Here is a 21,939-nt window from a genome sequence, read left to right as displayed (position 1 = left end):
GGTCGTTTTATGTCTCTCTGTGGTTGTTTTATGTATCTTTGTGGTTGTTTTGCATCTCTCTGTGGTTGTTTTATGTATCTTTGAGGTTGTTTTGCGTCTCTTTGGGGTTGTTTTGCATCTCTTCGGGGTTGTTTTATGTCTCTTTGGGGTTGTTTTGCATCTCTTTGGGGTTGTTTTATGTCTCTTTGGGGTCGTTTTGCATCTCTCTGTGGTTGTTTTGTGTCTCTTTGTGGTTGTTTTGCATCTCTCTGTGGTTGTTTCATCACAAACTACAACCTCCAGAGTAATCATACAGGTAGATTTCATTTTATTTTTCTCCCCTAAGAATGTGTGGTAGCTCAGTGACACTACCATTATAAAAACTTATGATCTGATCCTGCTACAATTTGTACCCCTGATATTTCCAAGTGTTCTCTGGTTCTATCTTATCCCAAGTTTGAAGAGATTTTCAAAATTGTGCAAACCATTTGGCTGAAGTTGGTTAGTTAGTTTTTCTTGTTACTCTATAGTTTGTAGTCCAATTTGCCCAAAGACTAAATATATGATTGGACAATGGCTGCATCTCAGAAGCTACAAGGAGCACATTCAAGTATTTCGTATCTAAACTCACAGCAAATTTAATCAAATATACACACACATGCAAGGTAAAAAAACAAACATTTAATTAACAGTATGCTGGTGGTTTCCTGACTTTGACTACCAATAAAACTATGATTTTTCCTGTGATCTAAAAATGTCAGAGTTGTTCTGTTATATATTTGCCCACATTTACCCACTGTCTGAACCAGATTTCAAGACTTTAGACAAATCAGAACAAATGTGGCATTTTCTCATATCATATGGTCTTAGGGCATGAATGGGTTAACTAGAGTGCTCTGTTTTATAGAAATTCCATTACCCAAATATAAAACCTCATTAATAATAATAATAATAATAATAATACATTTTATTTGAAAGCGCCTTTCAGGACACCCAAGGTCACCGTACAGAAAATATAAAAACAAAAANTTACCCACTGTCTGAACCAGATTTCAAGACTTTAGACAAATCAGAACAAATGTGGCATTTTCTCATATCATATGGTCTTAGGGCATGAATGGGTTAACTAGAGTGCTCTGTTTTATAGAAATTCCATTACCCAAATATAAAACCTCATTAATAATAATAATAATAATAATAATACATTTTATTTGAAAGCGCCTTTCAGGACACCCAAGGTCACCGTACAGAAAATATAAAAACAAAAATATAAAATACAAAATAAAAGACAACAAACAATAAAAAGGGAGGGGGGACCGTGTGAAGCAGTTTAGAGAGAGTAAGCAAGTCTGAACAGATGAGTTTTGAGTTTAGATTTGAAGATGGGCAGGGTGGCAGAGTTACGGAGGTCAGGTGGCAGTGAGTTCCAGAGTTGGGGAGCAGAGCGGCTGAAAGCTCTGCTCCCCATAGAGCTAAGGCGGAAAGGCGAAATTCTATTTTTGCCTCCTCAAAGACAACAAAGGGTAGGTCGACCAGGCTTCTAGTAAAAGGACAAGGTGTATCCTTGTGTTAGGTTAGGTAACACCTTGCGCAATATAAAATGCATTCTGTTGGGCAATGTTAGATTAAGGTTGTTCACTTTTGTCTTGACAGCAGGCTGTAAAGCAGCAGCTAAGCAGCTAAAAGTCACTTCCTTTGTTGATTAATATGCTGATTTGTTTTAATGAATCAAGTAATTGTTTAGTTTGTGGAATAGCAGATAATAGAAGAAAATACCATCAGAATTTTACCCGAGCTGACGTCTTCCAGCAACAGTCCAAAATATAAAGATACTCCTCTTCCAATTATACAAAAACAAATCTCACATATAAGAAGCTGAAGCCAGTACATATTCTGTATATTTGCTTTCTAATTTAAACTATACATATGTTACAAAAACGGTTGTTCCTGTTAACTTGTCATTTTAGCACTCACTGTTTGCCGCCTTTAACATGAAGTAATGCACCACGTTTAACACAAAGTGGTCAATCAGGGAAAGTAGCATTGTTTAGATGTCAAGGCTGCCTGTGTGACCCTGATGAGACGCTGGAAAGTGGAAAACAACTTTGACAGCAGTTTCGAGAACGTTAAGTCAGTGCCTTTGAAGTTCCGATCAGCTCATCACTTAATCTACAACGGTGCGCTATGTTGTAGATTTGTTATGTTGATCTGCACAGTAACTGTACCTGTCAAATGAATGTACTGGAGTAAAAAGTAGTAGTAGACAGTAGGGTAACATACTTCTACTCGTACTTTGCTTGAGTATTTCTACTTCATTCTACTTCATACTTCTACTTCACTCCATCTCCAAGGAAACTACTGTGCTTCTTACTGCACCGAAATTATCTGACAGCTGTAGTTTCTGTTTATTTTGCACAATGAGATGTCACACGTAAAACATAATAAATTGGTGTTGTCAAAAATATTGCTTTATCGATACATATTGATTCTGAATATTTGAAACTGTTTCAAATACTCATTTATCACAGTATAAATACACCGGTACCAAGTGCGCTTTCTCGCTCTCTCTTATTGTTAATGTTTACTACAGTCACGCTGCTGCTCTCTGCCACCAACCAAGAAAAGAAAAAATCATTGATGTCATGTTATAGCCTTGTTATCTTCATCTTTTAATACAAAAAAATTGTCAATTTTTCCTTGTGGCATCAAACAAAATAGTATTGCATATCAGCATTTTTCAAAGTAATAATAATAAGAATAATAATAATGATACTTTAATTAAACTTAATGTGGGTAGTGCTTTCAAAAAATAATAAATACATATTAAATACAAAGTGCAATTACTAGACTGGAATACGTCCAATGCAGCTAAAAAAAAAAAAAAAAAAAAAAAGGCAATGAATATATAATATTATGTATTTTTTTAGACTTAACTATCCAATGATATATAAATTAGTCAGTGGCTCCATCATGACCAGATACATTGAAATACCTCTTACAAGTTAATGATAGGTGAATGACTTCTGAGATGGGTTAATAATTATAATTCAATACAATATTATAATAATTTAGAGATTAAAAACAAGACACTGGATGAAAGCAATGCAGAAACACACAAGATAGAATCTAAGTTATAAAACATAATGAGACTTTGAGCATCAAAATAAGTTTTAAACTGTGCTTTAAAGAGAGGTAGTTATTCGGCAGCAGTCAGGTCACTCCAGAGTCGCGGGGTGACCTGACTGCAAAGTTACAATCCCCTCTCGTCCTAAACGTAGACACACACACAGCCACCAGGTTCTTGCCAAAATACCTCAGGCAGCTTACAAGTTGACAAGAGGAGAGCAATTCTGATCGACAAGCTAAAGCCTTAAAATAGAACCTTAAAGTCCCATTCTGCTCAAAATCAAGGTCACATCACTCAGATGTTAAATACTAACTGTGCAGAGTTCGACACCAGAGGGCTGTTTTCACACTCATCAGCTGAAGGAGGAAAGTTTCTCACCTTAGATCTCAGTTTAGACATGCGAGTGTGATCCGTGTCATCACAAGTTTGGGAGCCAATCATGGTTCAATATGCAGCTAAGTGTGATGTTAAAACCTTCACTGCACAAACACTGAAAGTGCACTTTTCAGTGAAGTAGCAGACATCAGTTTCTACTCCTGCACCAATGACAGCATCCTGACGGGGAAAATCACTGCCTGGCACGGAAACAGCACCGTGGCCCTGAAAAGACGGGTTCATTCAGCTAAACATTCCATAGGCGCTGCTCCATCCTAATTTAAGGAGGAGAATCATAAAAGATCGCAGCCACGCAGGAAACTGCCTTTTTTCCTCTGCTGAGGTCAGGAACAAAGTACCAGTTACACCAGCCCAGCACTGAGAGGCTCAGGAGGAGCTTTTGTCCTAAAGCCACACGGATCCTAAATGAGGACCCTGCCTTATCATAAACACTGACATTATTACGTTTCACTGATTGATTGACTGACTGGAGTCACTGTTTGGCTTGTCTGCTCTGGGCTACTGTAGAAACAACATGGAAGAGAACCCACTCCGTATATAGATATAAATGGTTCAGTCTAAGGTAACAAAAACACAATGATTCTTAGATAAGGTAACTATAAACTAATAAAAACATAGTTATGAATATTAAATGCTGTTTTGCCAATATATCCCCCTAAATCATGCACACTAGATTTACGTACATTTTGCTTGAGTATTTTCATTTAATGCTGCTTCATACTTTGACATTTTTGAAAGAGACGTGGTACTTTTTTTTGCTTCATGTGTTTATTTGACAGCTTTAGTTACAAATAATTAAGATTTTACATGCAGGACACATGAAGAGCTAATAAAAAATGATGCAGTGTTTTATTATTAAACCAGCCAGTCCTGTGTAATGCACCTAAAATTAATAAATTACAACATTTATTTAAGTAATATCTCATAATATAATGCATTATGAATAATATTACACTCTGTAAGAGTGTGTTACTTTTACTTTTGATACTTTGCCGACAGTAAGTTTGTAGTTTTACTTAAGTAACATTTTGTGTGCAGGACTTTTACTTGCAATTAAGTACTTCTGTACACTCTAAAAACCAACCCACTGGTTCAACTTTAAAAAAAAAAAATTAAGGTAACAATGTGCATGTATCGTTTTAAGTACTTCCAACTCTGGCATTATTGAGCCTGTCCTATGAGTCTTAAAATCTGACAAACTCAGTTAGTTTAATACAACCAACATGATTTGCTTCGACCTCCCACGGCTTAATTAAGCTGAATCAACTTAATTTTTATCCAAAAGTTGTGTCAATATTTACTGGGCAATTTATTTTATTTAAGATATTCTAATTTATTTATTTTAATTCCATCCTACTCAAAAATGTTTTTGAGTTTGACCAACTGCTTAAAAATAACTTGTCAACTGACTAAAACATAATTGAAACAAACTTTTTTTTTAGAGTCCACCTAAAAAAATCAAGGTAACATTGTGCATGTATCGTTTTAAGTAGTTCCTAATCTGGCAATTGAGTTAATCCTACGAGGCTTTCTCTGACATATGCTTGTGTGTGTTGTGTCCCTGAGTGTGTGAGCTGTGTACCTGATGGTGATGTGGCCTCTTATGTATATGTTTTTAGCATTTTATTTCTTTTGTACAGCACTTTGGTCAATGTGAGTTGTTTTTAAGTATGCTTTATAAATAAATTTGAGTTGAGATTGAAAAGATTAATTAAGTTGAATTAACTAAATTTTTATCCAAAAGTTGTGTTGATATTTAGTGGTCATACTATTTTATTTAAGATATTTTAACTTATTTATTTTACGTCCATCCTACTCAAAAATGTCAACTTTACTGAACTTTAACTGACTAAAACACATCGATGAAACAAACATATTTTTTATGCTCAAAACATCGTTATTTTAAGCATTTTTAGAGTATGCTCTAAAAAAGAATCCTCTGGTTCAACTTAATAAAATTAAAGTAACAATGTGCATGGTTTTTTTTAGTAGTTCCTAATTTGGCAATTGAGTTAATCCCATGAGTCTTTCATAATCTGACAAACTCAATTATAGTTTAGTGCAACCAACATGATTTGCTTCGACCTCCCACCGCTTCATTAAGTTGAACCAACTTCATTTTTATCCAAAAGTTGTGGTAATAACTAGTGGTCAAACTATTTTATTCAACATATTCAAACGTATGCCTATTTATTTTACATCCATCCTACTCAGAAATGTCACTTTTTTTAAATTTGGACCTACTTCTTAAGCTGTCAACTGTCTAAAACACATTAATAAAACAAACATATTTTTTTAATGCTGAAAAACTTCTTTATTAGAAGTATTATCCATTAACCCTGTTTTACAGTATCCTATTTGTGTGTGTTTGTGTTTGAACTGTAATTTAAGTACATTTTTCTGATAATACTTGAGTACTTTTTCCTAAGTAAGACTTTTAATGTTAACCTTATAAGGAATATTTTTACATCATGGTAACCTACTTTTGTACTCACGGAAAGTCTGACTTGTTTTTCCAGCATTGGGAAGTATTGTCCATAAAAATGTGTCATCTCTGTGAGTAACTCAGAATACAGCCTGGTGCTATGTGCAAACTAAACTCCCCCACACTGACAGCCACCAATTATTTATCAAACTGCGTTTAATAAATAACAGCAGGTAAAAGCCTGTTGTGCACGTGCCTCCTGCGCTTTTTCCCTACAGCTGTGCAGATGTTTGTTGTCTTACATTAGCGTCACTTCTACATACTTCCAAACAGAAGGAGGGGCCATTTGAACCAGATCACGTCCTCTGCCCCAAATGAAAGTGAAACTAAACCAATGCCAGTGTTGGTGCCTTGTTTAGTTTCACCAAATAACCATAATGGCGCACGGTTCGCCGACAGCAGCTGAAATAACTCCCGTGGGTGCACGTGGATTACCAAAGTTGACACACCTCCGATCATTACGCACCAGTTATTTCTCGCAGGTGTTGAACTTTGCCACGTTTCTGTCCCTCCTAAATGAAAACGTGTACTTCTAACCAACACTAGTAGTCCGACCCCGAGGTTTGGTTAGGCTACAGGTTGGGTTACACTCCTGGCTGCCACACACACTCAGAGAGGGAAAGTCAGCTCACCGCTCGCTGGTCTCTGGGGCATGAGGGCTGGCCGAGGAACACCGGGAGCGCCGTCGTGAAGTCTATCATCTGCGTAGCGGCATCGGTCTCTCTCCTACCCAGCGGAGCAACAAGCCAACATCACATTTTTGCATTTCACATGTTCTTAAGAAGCTGTTTGGTCTCATTGGTCCTCGTCCAGGGTTGTTAACACTTCAGCGGAGCTTACGTGCGGTCCAGATGTCGATCCACTGACAGACACACGCCCTGCTCGCGTCATGTTAAGAGTTCACTCCTCCTCTGCTTCGTCACTTTGTTCCTCGCCACTGCCTGTCAGAGCAGCTGTTGACAGATCTGTCTTTAATTGCACAGATTGATAAATATGCCAGTAACGACCGAGGCTGTCACCTTCATGTGAAAATGATCAGTCAGATATTGTTTGTATTATTCAGTGGCATATTTAACACAAACATGTCTCAACACGGATCAGATCAAACATGTCAAGTTGTTTGGATAACCTTTGTGTTGCACTGAGGCAGAGTAATCCAGTCCAATTACCACAGTAAGATGCAGATAAATTCCTTTAAGCAGAGCAACACTTGTTACAAAGACATCATGACTGTAACTTTTTATTTCAGACTGATTATCAAACACACACATTGGCTTTGTGGGTGTGTGTGGTCTGTGGTGATGTCCTTACCTGATAATTTGTTTGGGAACATGAACTCAATTTTTCTTTGCTTTTTTAATGTCCAAATGTTATTACAACAAATGTTTACACTCACATAAACCAACACAACAAACCCAACAACTAAAACTTCTTCCAGCTAAGAGCTATAGTTCGTTTTGCCTGTGGTATAGCAAAGTCAATACATTTGCATTCTTTGGTTCTCAAATATATTGTTGGATATGTGTGTAGCAATATCATTTTTCAGTCTAATGGGATTTTCACGGGCAGAATAATCACAATATCATCATTATATTAATCACCTCCTTCAAAAGCTTTATGCATTACAGAGTTGTGAAGTGGGACGGGTTATTTCAGGCACCCAGAGTTCATATACTCGCAACATCAGTGAAAAAGATTAACAACTGCATTAGATATTAGAAAACATCACCGGTACAAGCCTGTAAACACAAATAACACAAGCAAAGAATTTAACACTGACTCCCAGCATGCATTTCTGTAACAATCATCAAATAAGGGAACTTAAAATTCTGTTATATGCTACTAAAAGATCTATATACGACGGCCAAAGTTCACTCAGCAAATGACCACTTTTGTTAATCAGTTAGCCATGCCGTGTTACCCTGTATTTGTGAAGACAACTTTTTTACAGCATGCCTCCATGAAATCAGCAAAGTTACTGATTAATAATTAAGATAATTAACTCATCTAATATGCAATAGTGCATACTGTGTATGCTCCTTGGCTGGGCCAGATGTGCGATTAAGTCTGTACTGCTGCTCTTATCAAACTGCACTGATTTATATTACTTATTAATTTATTTATTACTGCATAATATATTCTCCTTTTTTACCCATAGTGTGTTTTGTGTCTCATTGTTGCTGGTTATTGTTTGTCTTTTACTGTTTTTTTTTTTTTGTATTAGCCCAGAGATCACAAAATGTCGTTGTACTGCTGTGCAATGACAATAACAGCATTGAATTGAATTGAACTGAATTGAATTGAATTGAATTGAATTGAATTGAATTGAACTGGTTGATCCGGTACCTGGTTTAGCAGCGGGAAAACTATATCAAAAAACACAACTCTTGCAGTATATTCCATATCTCATGTATCCACTCATATGCTCTGTACTTTACGAACACATGTACGTGTTTGGAAAGTACAAGGCGAAAAACCCTTAGTATGGGAGTCTGGTTTTAAAGAGAGCAAAGATAAGTTTCACTTTCAGTTCGGTTTTAATTCACAAGGTGCATGTGCATGTGTTTGGGAAGTGCAGAGCATATGACTGGATAGACAAGACTTGACTGCACGAGCTGTGTGTGAGTTTGTAACATGTTTTGATATAGTGCTGATGCTGTTAGACGTGATCACCAGCTGTGGAGACACGCAAGAAAAATAACGTTTTCTTCACATATTAATGGTAACACAGCGTCACTGATCTATAAACAAATGATGGTCAATGATTGGGTCAAGTTCGGATCAATCTGGCAACTGTAGCGCCATTTTTGTTCACAACAGCAAGCTACAGCTGTGACTCAGCTAAAGACTGGTTTGTTCTCTGGTGCTACCATGGCAAAGGCTCATGGGTATTGTAGTTTTCAGAGCTATTCATCATGCCATTCATCATGCCAAATGTGCATGGTGCATGTTCCTAATTAAAGGAGTCAACAGTTCATTCTGGCCCCGGGGCCTTCTTTCACAATCCAGGTGGAATGTAACACCAAAACAGAAAACAAGACTTCTCTCAGGATGGGTGACAAAATCTTAATATTTATTTAGTCTTGTTTGCTTAATTTTCAGTCAGTCAATTTCTACTAATCTTCTCGTTCTTGTGCGGCAGCGTGAGTGGGTTTTGTAGGAAACATTTCTCAGAGTCAGGGATTGATACAAAAATGTAGATATGGTTTCTGTACTAGTGCCAACTGTGTTTCTTGGATTCGTCATGTTTGTCTCTGTTCATTCCTTCACTGTAACAACTGAACATCTGCCGCGGCTCATCTGGATCTATAGGACCGAGCTGTCCAGTCTCTGTCTCAGCTCAGGCAGCCCCGTCCACTTTAAGACCAGCCATGGCATCAGCAGCCTTTTCCTCTTCCCCTTCTTCTTCCTCCTCGTCATCATCATCTTCCTCTTCCTCATCATCATCCTCCTCCTCATCATCATCATCCTCATCTTCCTCATAGTCATCATCGTCTCCGTAGCCGTCTTGTTGGCCGCCTCCGGATGCCATGTTCTTCCAGTAGGAGTCGTACCCTGACGCTCCGTCGTAATAGTAGTCGTCGTCGCCGCCGGCTTGTCGGCCGAATTTCAACGTGCGAGCTGCAGAGAAGACACAGACGTGACATTAGCTCTGGTTTCATTTGCTTTAATGGTGAAGCGACAAATAAAGTAGGGTAATATTTTAAAAACCACGTTAATGTTTTACAGATTAATTGCAGTTTAAATTTACTTCTGTACGTAAAGAGTTAATTTTAGGACAGCCCCAGTTAGTGCCTCTCATGTATTACCATAGCATTCACGTCACAAAGGTAAGCATCTGTTTTCCTGAGACATACAGTAAATACCTGCTCACTGCTCACCCACTGTTTACCACTGCTTTAAAACTGGTTTCCAGAAATAAAATATTTCCTCCGCTGCATGATTAACAAAGATTTTTAACCCTTGTCTTACATGTTTCTTATTTGGGTAGCTGGGAACACCGAATTTCCTTGCTTGTTATGTACGACACGAGAAAAATCTAAACACATTATAATATTTTGTATAAAAACATACAGTAATTGAAAGTAACATCGACCAGAGCTGCAACGATTAATTGATCAGTTGTCAACTTTTAAATCAACCCCCGACTAATTTGACAATCGATTAATCAGTTTGAGTCATTTTTTTAAGAAAAAAAAAGTCCATAAGTAAGAGGAGAATTCTCACACACTGTCCTACTAATTGCAATAAACTTTATTTAAAATCAAATAAAAATCAAATAAAGTGCGTAGCAAATAATAGGACAGTGTATGGGCATTGTCTTCTCTTACCAAGAAAATGTCTCAAGAAAAAAAGTCAAAATTCTCTGATTTCAGCTTTTTAAATGTGAATATTTTACGGTTATTTCCCTCCTTTATGACAATAGGCTGTTTATCTTTGGGTTGTGGACTAAACAAGACATTTGAGGACGTCATCTCGGGCTTTGGGAAACGCTGATCAACATTCTTCACCATTATCTGACATCTTATAGACCAAACAACTGATCGATTAATCAAGAAAATAATCGACAGTGAAAATAATCCTTAGTTGTGGACCTAATGTAGACAGATATGATTAAGATAAGATGGACTTCAATGTCCAGAAGGAAATTTGTCTTAGATACATGCGGTATCTGCCGTTAAAAGATACAAAGACTCCATACAGAGCTGTCCCTATTCACAATCCGACACACTCAGTACCTATAGTACATGTACATGCTGCCATCAGCCAACAAACTGCACGCTGCCCACTGCACCACACATCTGTTTTACATAGTCAATTGATCCGGTCTGCAATTAAAGCACCCCAGAAGAAATCTTGCAGGGGAAACTTTACGATTTTTTTTTCTCCATGGTCAAGGACCAAGCTCAATAAATCAATGACATAACATTACATTTTGGTTACACTGCAATGTTGTTGAATTTAAAGTAGTCACACAGGAGTCATCTGTCCAAAGAGCCACTTGGTCAGATGCACCTCTCTCATAAACAGTGTATTAAATGTGTCAATATCACAAAAAAGTGCAAGTAAAAGTTGAATAAAAATGTAAAAAATTAAAAAAAACAGGAACCAGAGAATGATCTGTTTGCTGTCTCAGAGGGGTCAAACAAGTGTCTTATTTCGAGATTTTACGGGAAATAAAGGCTCATTTCTTTGTAAATGTCCCCGCTTTCTCACTCTTTCTGTTTCGTTTTTGAGATCAAGACTCAGCAGGGAAGTGGGGGCTGCTGCAACTTCCGTTCCTGGAAAAAAACAACTTGAAACTCACTGGACATGCTGAGGTCTTTGGTCTCCTGGGTCTCGTGACCACATTTGGGGCAGGGTGGAGCTTTGCCTTTCTCCTGTTTGAAGACCTTACTCTTGGCGTGATCATCACAGTAACAGGCCTGAAAGGACACAGTGGAAATGTTAGTGGCACACACGTTATTTTGACATATAGTGCAAATATAAAAATGAAATCCAACTAACATTCGGGCTCGTTTTGACAAGTCAGGTCAATCACCCACATCTATTTAAAGAAACAGGCTGTTCTTATGTAACTGTTGGGGCTGATCTACTGGCTTCAAATGAAAAGCTCGGACATCTTTTGAGTCTACAATACCACACTGTTGTCATTCTTTTTGTCCACACTTGCTGTGGAAAATCCCTTCCTAACGTGAGTCCCCAGTAAAAAACAAGGGACAAAATCCACTGTTCATTCCATGCAAAAATGCACACTCAGGTCCAGGGGCGGAAATCCCGGGGGGGACAGGGGGAACATGTAAAATCAGTAAAGCTGTACCCCCCTAGAATAATTTGAGACACAATTAATAATATTTGAACAATGCAGTAGTATTTATTGAAAGCACAATGTAAGCGGTTCTCATTATAATCGCGCAATAATGTGCTATTTAAATCTTAAAAGATTTAGTCCCCCCCTCCCATTCCTAGTAGTGGTATATCCCACACTCTTTCCAATGGGCGGGGCTGCTTGGCAGCAGTAGCCGCGTGTGGCTGGAACCGCTGCCCACATCGCGCATCGCAGGGTAAGATGTTCACTCACACAGACACAGTTTAACTTACACAAGTTACAACACATCCCATTTACTGTTACAACAAGCCCCAGGCCCAGGCTGATAATATAAACTGTCTGCAACATTTCTCCTGCATTGTTCAAAAGCCTACTCAATTATGAGTGCTGCTAAGCTAAAAGCTAATGATTAAGCTCAGTGTTTAGTGATAGAGAGGACAGGAGAGAAAGAAGAGGGAGAGGACAGGACAAGAGCAGTCAGTGGCAGAGCAATGGGTACCTGTCTGTGGGCTCTCCACCTGTCAGTGAGACAAACATGAATGACATGCAGTCTAACTGACAAGGAACGGTCATTACGCGCGACTATTACGCACGGTTGTGGCAGAGCGGCTCGTATGGGTACCCGTCTGTAGGCTCTCCACCTGTCAGTGAGACAAACATGAAAGACGTGCAGACGAGGAGCGGTCATTACGCGCGACTATTACACACGGTTTTGAGGTGCGCAGCGGCAGATCTCACAGCACACTGTTTATAACCCAGTTTACCAGTTTAATTGCAGGAAAAGTTTAGTTTTAGTTTTAGTTTTAGTTTAGTTATTACAGACATTTACTCTGCCTGTTGGAGAGATAGAGAAAAGATTAAAGCGTCAAATTGCGGTAAAAGATACTGTATAAAAGACAGGCTACAACTTTTTTTCCTTGTCCCCCCCTGGAATTATTCTCTAAAATTTTACTGTTTATTGTCCCCCCCAACTAGGAAATGGGATTTTCGCCCCTGCTCAGGTCCTGCTGAATCTCACATGAGACATCAACAGTGGGAACTTTTCCAAAGTGAAAGAGAATGTCTTTTCAGTACAAAATTCCCTCTTTGTGTTTCCCCACACTGAGTGCATAACATGGACATGAATAACCCATTCATGATCGAGTCTTTAAAGTAGCCCGTTTGTGTCCGAGCACATAAACACCATATCCTGAATACTGTTATCACCAGGATAAGCTTCAAGGGCAAGTCATGTCCAAGTAAACGCTTGCTCAGATACTTCCTGTACTCACATGTGGTTTTGTTACAGGACAATGACACCAGACAGAGAAACTCACCAGATTTAGCTAACTCCAACTCACACTAGCTGAGGACTCACAGTGTAGTAGTATTATGGAAAAAAAAAAACTCCTGTATTATTGAACTAGTACCCTATTACCCATGTTTGGGTTTTTTTAAGCTTACAACTTCAAATGCCGCAACAGTGAGACAACACAGAACAGTTCACTAAACATTCTTATACTCAGACAACTATCATACCTAACTTTCCATGTGTATAGGTATGTATGGGTTTAATTACCTGCCATTTCTGGCACTTGCATTATTTTATCTTAATACGTGGCTTTCTACTACAGCTCGTTCTGGCCCAATATCACACAATGTTTGCTTCAGGTCACTCTGCTCTTGCCACATTGCCCCAACCAAGGTTCAATCTAAGTAAACGTTTTTTTGCTTCTAACCTGACCTTAACTGTCCGACATTAAGCTCATCTTTCTGTACTCTAACACAACAAACTCTTCCTGGCACTCCTCTCTCCAACTCTCACTAACATTTCCAGCGTTGTTTTTCCTGCAACAATTCACCTCTCATGAGACAGAAAAACGTTAATTTCTTTGCAGGGTCCTTTCTGTCATGTTGTCAGACACTTATAATAACAATCTGAGCCTGCAGTGGCAAAAACAAGCACTCTAGTGGAGGTACATTGACAGTGCACAACTGCCTGTGGGGATTACACTGCAGCTGCAGCCCTCTCCCTCAATACTGGACTTCAAAAATTGTTGTCTCATTAGTCACTTAGACACAAAAACATGGGGTGATTGGATCCAGGCTGAAATACAGAAGTTTAAGAAGAGGTTCCTCTCTATCAGTGTGAACAGGAGGACAGATCACACCCATCAATAACTTTAAACATATTGTTTAACATATAAACATATATATTATACATATTGGCGTGTGAATATTATTTCAAGACAGAGTTAGACAGAATAAAGTCAGCTGTGTGTGTCTTTGCTACGGTGGATTCTGTGTTTACTGTAGTTACAGTGTGTGTGTGTGTGTGTGTGTGTTTTTGTGTCTGGTTGATGGTTTTCTGTTTTCTTTCCTTATTGCTGCATGTTCCTGCATTTAATCAGTTGTATTCCTCATTACATGTTACTTCTTGTTAGCATTTTATGTAAAGCATGTTGTGTTTACCTGTAGTGAAATGTGCTGTATCAGTGACACTGCCGTGCCAAATTGTAATATCATAAGCTACCAAGCCACTTGTGCATTTTGTAGATAAAGCTGTGACACTACATTGCCTAGTGGTAAACCTTTTAATGCTAGTGACAGCCAACTTGTTTTAACAGATTAGAGATCGTGTGGTCTGACATCGATGCACTGCAGCCTGCTTTAATGAAGGAAAAATTATCTTCTGGCAACAGCTCGAGCCTCATTTGGTGAATCCAGTTTTATCTGATTGGAGCGCTCTCTTGCTGCTATTTAGTGAAAAGTTTTCCATTTTATTCCTAAGTTTTGTTTCCTCGTTGCCCTCGTGCCAGGCATATTGATACAAACAGATTAAAAGCAAACGAAATAGAGAATTCAATTTGACTCTCTTATCAGTTAGGAGATGTGGGTTGTGGAAACAGTTTGTGATGTGAGCTGATAAGATGGGTGTAGTTTTACATAAAAAATGCTTTGTGCAGCTTAAAACTTCGGACAGAATTAAGTCCCTCCACTGTGTGTTGTAAAGTTTGGATAGATGTTTCCCTCACCTTACAGCGCAGGCAGGAGTGTTGCCCCAGTCTATTACAGGAAACACCTAAAATGGAACGTGAGAAAAGGCGAAACAAAGAGTAAACAACCACATTCCCTCTTCTGCACACATACCCTCTAGATATCACTCTCTGCAATGGAGAAGATATACTTCACTTTCCCCATTAACCACAAAGAGCCAAAATCACATTGTGAAAGGAAAAGCAAATGACTCACATTTGTATGTCTCTGCCTGGAGGACTTGGCAGCTTGCCTGGTGCTCAAACTGATCATCCTCACACAAGAAGTTTTGACAAAAGGAACAACGGAAGATTCGCCCTCCTATTCATGAAGTTAAAATAGCCAGGGGTTTGATCTTTGGTGTGACGCTGATTTGACAGGGTGAATTTCAAACAAACGGGGGGGGGGGGGTCTTACCATGATCCCAGACACTGCGTTCACACTCGATGCAGTCTGCATCAGTCAGAGGACACACGCAGGCATGAGTGCTCAAACATTTCCTGCCATGGCACACCCAAGCTTCACAGAAGTCACACACTGCCCCCTTGTGGACAAGAAAAAAGCTTGACATGAATTATCTCTCTGAGACCACTGTAAAAATATTTACACATTAACTAGTACTGTTAAAAACATATTGATTCTGAATATTTGAAACAGTTTTACTATTTATTATCGGCAGCATCGGTACACTCGTTCTCACCCTCTCTCTGAGAGTCATGTTATATAGCATTGTTACATTCATCTTTTAACGAACATTTTAAATTGCATGCCCTACATGTCAATTGTTCTCCCTGGCATCAAGGATGGTATTGAATATTGATATTTTTTAAAGTCTCGTTCAGCATCACTCATACTGTAACAGTAGGTAAACCATTCCCACACCGGCGTGTTTGAGACACACTAGTAGGTTTTCTGGAGGTGGGGTTCAGACGGCAAGAGTTTTTTGGAGAGTTGGGATTGGATTATTGGTTGATTGTGGGTGTTAACTTTGGGAAACATTAATGAATTCTGAAGCTGGTCGCTACACACTATTACAAACTGACCTTAAATAACAAGTAATGAACTTCATCGCAGGCTATTTTAAACCCTGTTATAACACATGCTTTGTAAATTATTAAGTAGCTCTCACCAAGAAGTGAGCATTAGGCTGTCATTTATCACTTGTACATTGAACGTTGTTTACATCATTATTCTGTTACACTACTATCTATTTCCTCCACATCACTGATGGTAATTACTATGGCCATAATTATTAGGTTCTGATTGTACTTGCACTATATGGCAAAGTGCACAAGTGGCAAAGAGTGATAATGAGCACTTCGTCTCCAATGGTGAACAGTTTTATGCACGTTATTATGTACGTCAGTGCCCAATACTGTTTGCACACATTTACAATCCTGTTTGCACATAAAACTTGCACAATCTCATTCCCGTGATGTTTGCTCATTGTACCTTGTATCTGCCACTGTCAAACAAAGCTACCAGATCAGTATGACATTGGAGGGCACGTAGTTTGTTGACTCCACTTGCAAATACTAGCCTGAACTAAATTAACCCCACACATAATTAACAGACAAACACTGTTTTTAAAAAATACAGCCAATAACTACTGTACTGTGCTAACTCTTACATTGTTTCAACAATCAAATGTCCCCATAAGGATTGATAATAAAGAGGTATTCTTCTAGTGTGATTACATTAGTTCAGAAATGATGTTAACTTACCACCATGGCCATCCCAGTGCTGTGGATCCCAGGATGTTTGACAACACAGTCTGATGACTTCATGCACTTGGTTTTGCCTGACATCACAAGCATAAAGCATAAAGATTATTAAGGTGTCAAAACCCATTTTAATGCCACTATGTGACGAATTCTGATGTGTTTTCAGCATTTTTGCAATTGTTGTTGATGGTAAAAGCTTCCATATAATTGGAACGCACAGCTGTCTGTAAAAGTGTCTTTTTTAGATACCACCACTCGGGGCACCAAAGTAGAATATTTTCAACATGCAGTGGCTTTAAAGGTGAACTCCACTGATTTGACATGAGGATCAGCTTACTTGTCATGGTTAATACAACTCAGCCTGTGAACAGTTGTATAATGTGTTCTGTGGCTCTAACACCCTCCTGATGACATTGTTAGGGTTATCTCAGCCTGGGCTTGAGGCTTCATATTTAAAACAGAAAGACTGCATTGCATTCTGGAGGTGTGGACAGGAGGGGCTAAAAAAGACTAAGTTAGGATGCATTATGGTATGTGAAGGATAAAGCAATTTTTAAACCTAACCTGGTGCTCAGGACTAAAAATCAAGATATCCCGACCTCTGCTGCACCAGATTTGACCTTTGACCAATGAAGTGATCCTGCTTTCATTTAACGTCTGTGCAGCCAAAGACTGATAGACCTGCATCTTAATCTCCTGCGCCATACACCTCCATTGTTGTCCAAAAACTATTAAAATCACATCAGGAAAGCACACTGTTGCACTGGGTGACATGTTCCTTCATTATGACACGAGTTGACCCCGTGTAAATCATCCTGATGGTATTGTATATAGTAACTAATAAGGCCACAAATCCATGGTTGAAAACAGCCCCCAACAAATGCTCTATACTCCTGTGTAAGTAATTACAATGTTCATGATCTGTTTCTCAAGATTTATGTCTACAGTAGGGATAATGGGCGTGGTGCACAGAGCCACACACAGGAAAGGGATGAAAATAAGATTTGAGAGAAGGACTAAACAGTGGTTCCCAGCTGGTGGGTCACAGTCCAAAAGTGGGTTGCTGGTCCCTTCTGACTGGACCACAAGTAATTAGTGAAGGTGTCAAGTTTGTAAACACTCTTTATTTTGAAGTACAGTGAATTTCCGGCACAGAGCTTTTATTTTGAAGTACATTTCCTGCTGTAGAGTGAGTGACTAATGGACAGCTAATTGACAGAGACAGCAAAGTAATACGCTGAATGTATTAAACTCTGTGGACCTTGAAATAATGACTTAGGTGAAATCTGGACCCTGTGGTTGGGACAGCTGGGAGCCAATGATTTAACATGATGGGAACACTTTATTTAGATAGACCGCCTACAGATAGTTTATGGAGTATTTGTGACATTTCAGCATCTTATTAGTTAAGATTCAACAATTCAACTGGTTCACTTTATTCTGTATTTGTTGAAGAGATTATCTAAAGTGTGACAACTAATGAACATACCTACATATTCTCAGAATAACTACTCACTCAAGGTGGAGTGAGTAGTTCAAGGTCAACTAGGCACACCAAAGGGCGAGCCACAATCTCAAGGCACACCTGTATTTATATCTGTGCACAATAGCTTCTGTAACTTGTTTTATCACTCTTATCACGACATAAGACAATAAAATAAGAAAAACTAAGACAGGTAGCTTTCATGATACTGTCTACTCTACTCTTTCTCTTTTCTTTCAGTGGTAGGTCGTCTTCACTGGTGCTTTGTTGTAATTTGCTCCATACAATTAAACGATCCATTGTCCCACTCATTGCTGTCTCCTTCTATTGTTATCATCCTGTATGCTGGCTGCCAGTCAGGGCTTTTGATGTGTCACACACTTATAATTCCCACATGCAAATGGAACAAATATATTACCTATGAAGGTTTTTTAAATTGAATTCAGTTAAATTACATATTCTAGCTAGAGTTTGCCTCTTTATTAGGAAATGGGTGCACACAACATACTGATACATTCTAAAAAATTCATGTATAACTTTTTGTATAGGCCCAGTTGAATATTGCAATAATAATGTGTGTTTATCCCAAAATCCCACAGCACACATGGATTGTCATCATGGCACAACATTTGAGAAATACTGCTTTCTATAAACTCTCTGTAGGTGGACTTTATAAACTAAGTGTTACCAAAATAACTAGCAACAATACTTGTTATTGCAGACATACGAATACACCACATGTCTGTGCAGTTTACTCACCACACTGAGCGCAGACAGGCAGCTTCTGCACTGCATTACAGAAGTAGCAGAAAGCTCTGTTCTTCTGTTTCCTACCAGGTGACATTACAAGGAGAAAAAAGTGTTTGTTAGCTGCTTGACAAGTCATAATTACACCTTAATACATGATATTTAATATAACAAAGTCACTTACCTCTGACACTTGTCACATTCCTACAGAAACAGAAGACAATAAAGTAGCAACATCAGAAACAGTAGGTTCAGATATGGTACTTTAAGTGTTGCCATCCTGTGTTAGCTACATACCATGTTGGCGTTACAGGGGTGTTTGGCCACATCGACAACATCCCGGTTGGCTCGGCTCTGTTTCTCTCGCTCTTTCCGGCTCTCTGCCTTTTTACGGGCACCGGTTTTCTTTTTGGGCATCTCTGCTTCACCAGGCTGGTCTCCTTAGAGCTAACGGCTGCTTTAACGGCTGCTTCAACGGCAATCACGGGACGTTAGTTAGCTTAGTGCTGCTGCGGAGAGGTAAAGTTAGCTAGTTTACATGTGACCAACTGAGGAAATCTAAGTTATTTAAAGTGTTTTATATGACTTATGTTCTTAATACAGACAAACACGGAGTTTAATCGGTTAGAGACACACTATGAGGACACAAAATAACGGTAATGAATTAGTTTATAACGTTTTTGTTAACGTTGACTAGCTGTTGCAGTGACAGTTATTAAAGTGACACGTACATCGCATCATGGTGAATAAATGAAATTAACTTCAGTTATTTCCGTTTATGTTCAATATTTAGGCTGTAAATCAGTTACATGTATGGTCCCGAGTGTTAAATCTAAATGTCATCTTCAATAAAAGCCTCTGATTTACACATTTTCTCACCGATATGATTAGCACTCCGACTTCTTGCAGGTCCGGTTTGAAAATCTGTCCGGGCTGAAACACACTGCCGTGCTTTTCGTTCCTACTTTTGGTTCCGTGTCTCCTAGATACAGTAAAGTTTGCCCTCATGTAGCTTCTGCATTCCTGGGTCACCCAAAAATTGAAACTGTCTACATTTTAGATGATGGTGTCTAGGTTACAACTCTGAAAGTGTTCCCATCACTAATGACCAGTTTAATTGTTGATAAATAGATCAAGATTACAATTAATTACTTCATTACTTCTCATTGCAATTACTGCACTGTCATCCACAAATCTGCATTACAATCATAAGTAGGCCTATATCTACTGTAGTAATAGCTCACTGCTCTATGTTTTTATTCTTATGCTTTTATTCTTTTTACCTATTTTCTTTATCCATATGTGTATCTGTGTTTTTGTGTGTAATGTAAATAAATGGAATATATAGTCTAAAAATGATAAATATAAATATGCTAAGATGAATCATCATGAATCATTAATTGTATAAACACACAAGCAGCATGTTACTGGGTGTAAGTGCTGACAATAGAAGACATTATGTATAGAATAAACAGCTGAAGGTATGATATGATGAGTTAAAACTATAATAAAATTAATAAAATAATATATAGATCAGTAATAAAACCTTAATAAAAACACCTTTTGTGCTGCCATGTTTGCAGGTACCTTAGTATATTTTTGTTGCTGTATTTACAGTTCAGTTAATTAATAAACACTAGTCCATACCCACTGAGTGCACAGTTGCCCACGTACAGTTTCACATGGTGTGTGTTTGGGATACAGGTCATAGGAAATTGCAGATTAAATAGTCACCTGAACCCATTAAGAAGAGAAATGTATTCAGACAGAGTTTTTGTGAATTTAATAGTAGGCTACAATTGCAGCCACCGCGATCGGTCACATTTTAGCCATTTTTAAGCATTTCTCTGTTGTTATAGCGCCACCCAGTTGCCAATCAGAGTTAAATTTCTCCAGTCACCTTGAGGCGTCCTGTTCTACGTATCTACCAAGTTTAGTAAAAATCAATATGGTGGTTAGGCCTAGATAAGAAATTAGCTCTCTAGCGCCCCCATTTTGTTTGATGGGGTCAATAATGGAGGGGTCCCCTCAGATTATGTGTGGTCATATGCCTACAAAGTTGCGTGGTGATGGGTGAAACCCTTGAGATGTTATACACCTTTATGTGATGAGCCACGCCCTCAGCAATATTCATTGCCTTATGGAAGCTCAGTTTTAGTAAGTTTTCCAACTTTTGCCAAGAGGGAACTTTAGATATTGGTCCCTAGATTATGTTCACTGAGTTTCATACAGATCGGTCAAACTTCCTAGGAAGAGATCGATTTTAAGTGTTTTTCAAAAAATTCAAAATGGCGGAAAATCTATATCACCGGGAGTTATTTGTTCCTCATGAGGAGAGGCATCTCTGTGCAAAGTTTTATGTCTCTCTGACATACGGGGTATGAGATATGCCCATTCAAAGTTTGCAATTTCAATCGGTTGCTATAGCGCCCCCCTTTGGCCAATTGGTGTAATATTGCTTCATTCGCATCCTCCCATGACCCTCTACCACTGTACCAAATTTCACATGGATTGACCAAGTCAGTGAGGAGAAAAACGTGGAACAGACACACAGACACACAGACAGATTTTTCATCATTATATAGTAAGATAAGATAAGATATCTGTATGTGAAGATTCAGCTTTCTAGACTATCCATTTTCCCTATTAAATAACTTTACATCTTACACTAGGCCTAGATAAGCTGTGTTATTGATACTGTGCAAAGCAACACAGTGAGGAAAGCAGCTCTGTGATAAGCTATTATAGTTATTTTAAAGACACTGAACAAATTTCACTTCAGCATACAGACATCTTAGACAACTTCTTTAGAAGGCTGATCAAGCTTTAAGATTTCAAAAGATGTTGCATCAAATTTGTCATGCAGAATGGATGGTTGTTTGTTTTTTCACTATAGAATACAAGACACATTTAAACAGACATGAATAGTCAGATGGATGAAACAAAACACAAATAAATAGAGTAACACAAACTGAAAACTTTCAAATTCAATTTGCAGTATGATTTTCAAGTACAACAACTAATTCATCATTTAAAAACATAATAACACTAACACATCCCTAATTAGATGTATTATCATTTAAATTAAATTCATGTTTAACTAAGATGTATCAATTTTGGATTTCCAATAAATGAACTCTGCAAAGGTCTGTC

General features: G+C 38.3%; 2 protein-coding genes across 3 annotated transcripts in view; both read right to left on the bottom strand.

Annotated features, from left to right (window-relative positions):
• Positions 1 to 6,845, bottom strand: part of LOC126390881 (interleukin-15-like) — a 21,024-nt gene extending 14,179 nt beyond the window's left edge. The window contains exon 1 of the mRNA XM_050045373.1: positions 6,620 to 6,845. Coding sequence (XP_049901330.1) covers positions 6,620 to 6,688 — 69 coding nt within the window. The 5' untranslated portion in view covers positions 6,689 to 6,845. The remainder of the gene's footprint in view (positions 1 to 6,619) is intronic.
• Positions 6,846 to 9,039: 2,194 nt separating this feature from the next.
• On the bottom strand, positions 9,040 to 19,741 carry znf330 (zinc finger protein 330). Of its 2 annotated transcripts, none has more exons than XM_050045119.1 (10): positions 19,666 to 19,741; positions 19,084 to 19,295; positions 18,971 to 18,990; positions 18,799 to 18,869; positions 16,557 to 16,633; positions 15,250 to 15,376; positions 15,049 to 15,153; positions 14,832 to 14,878; positions 11,296 to 11,413; positions 9,040 to 9,608 (listed from the first exon to the last, which is right to left on the bottom strand). In XM_050045119.1, the coding sequence occupies exons 2-10, from the start codon at positions 19,201 to 19,203 to the stop codon at positions 9,328 to 9,330; spliced, it is 966 nt and encodes a 321-aa protein (XP_049901076.1). In that variant the 5' UTR covers positions 19,204 to 19,295; positions 19,666 to 19,741; the 3' UTR covers positions 9,040 to 9,327. The 2 variants fall into 2 exon arrangements, with proteins under 2 accessions (XP_049901076.1, XP_049901077.1); XM_050045120.1 differs by having other exon boundaries at positions 19,084 to 19,292; positions 19,666 to 19,716.
• Positions 19,742 to 21,939: the final 2,198 nt, after the last annotated feature.

The sequence above is a fragment of the Epinephelus moara genome, chromosome 5 (genome assembly GCF_006386435.1).
Source record: "Epinephelus moara isolate mb chromosome 5, YSFRI_EMoa_1.0, whole genome shotgun sequence".
In the NCBI taxonomy this organism is placed as follows: Eukaryota; Metazoa; Chordata; class Actinopteri; order Perciformes; family Serranidae; genus Epinephelus; species Epinephelus moara.
The sequence above is the reverse complement of the archived record's forward strand: the minus strand, read 5'-3'. Positions and strand labels throughout refer to the sequence as shown.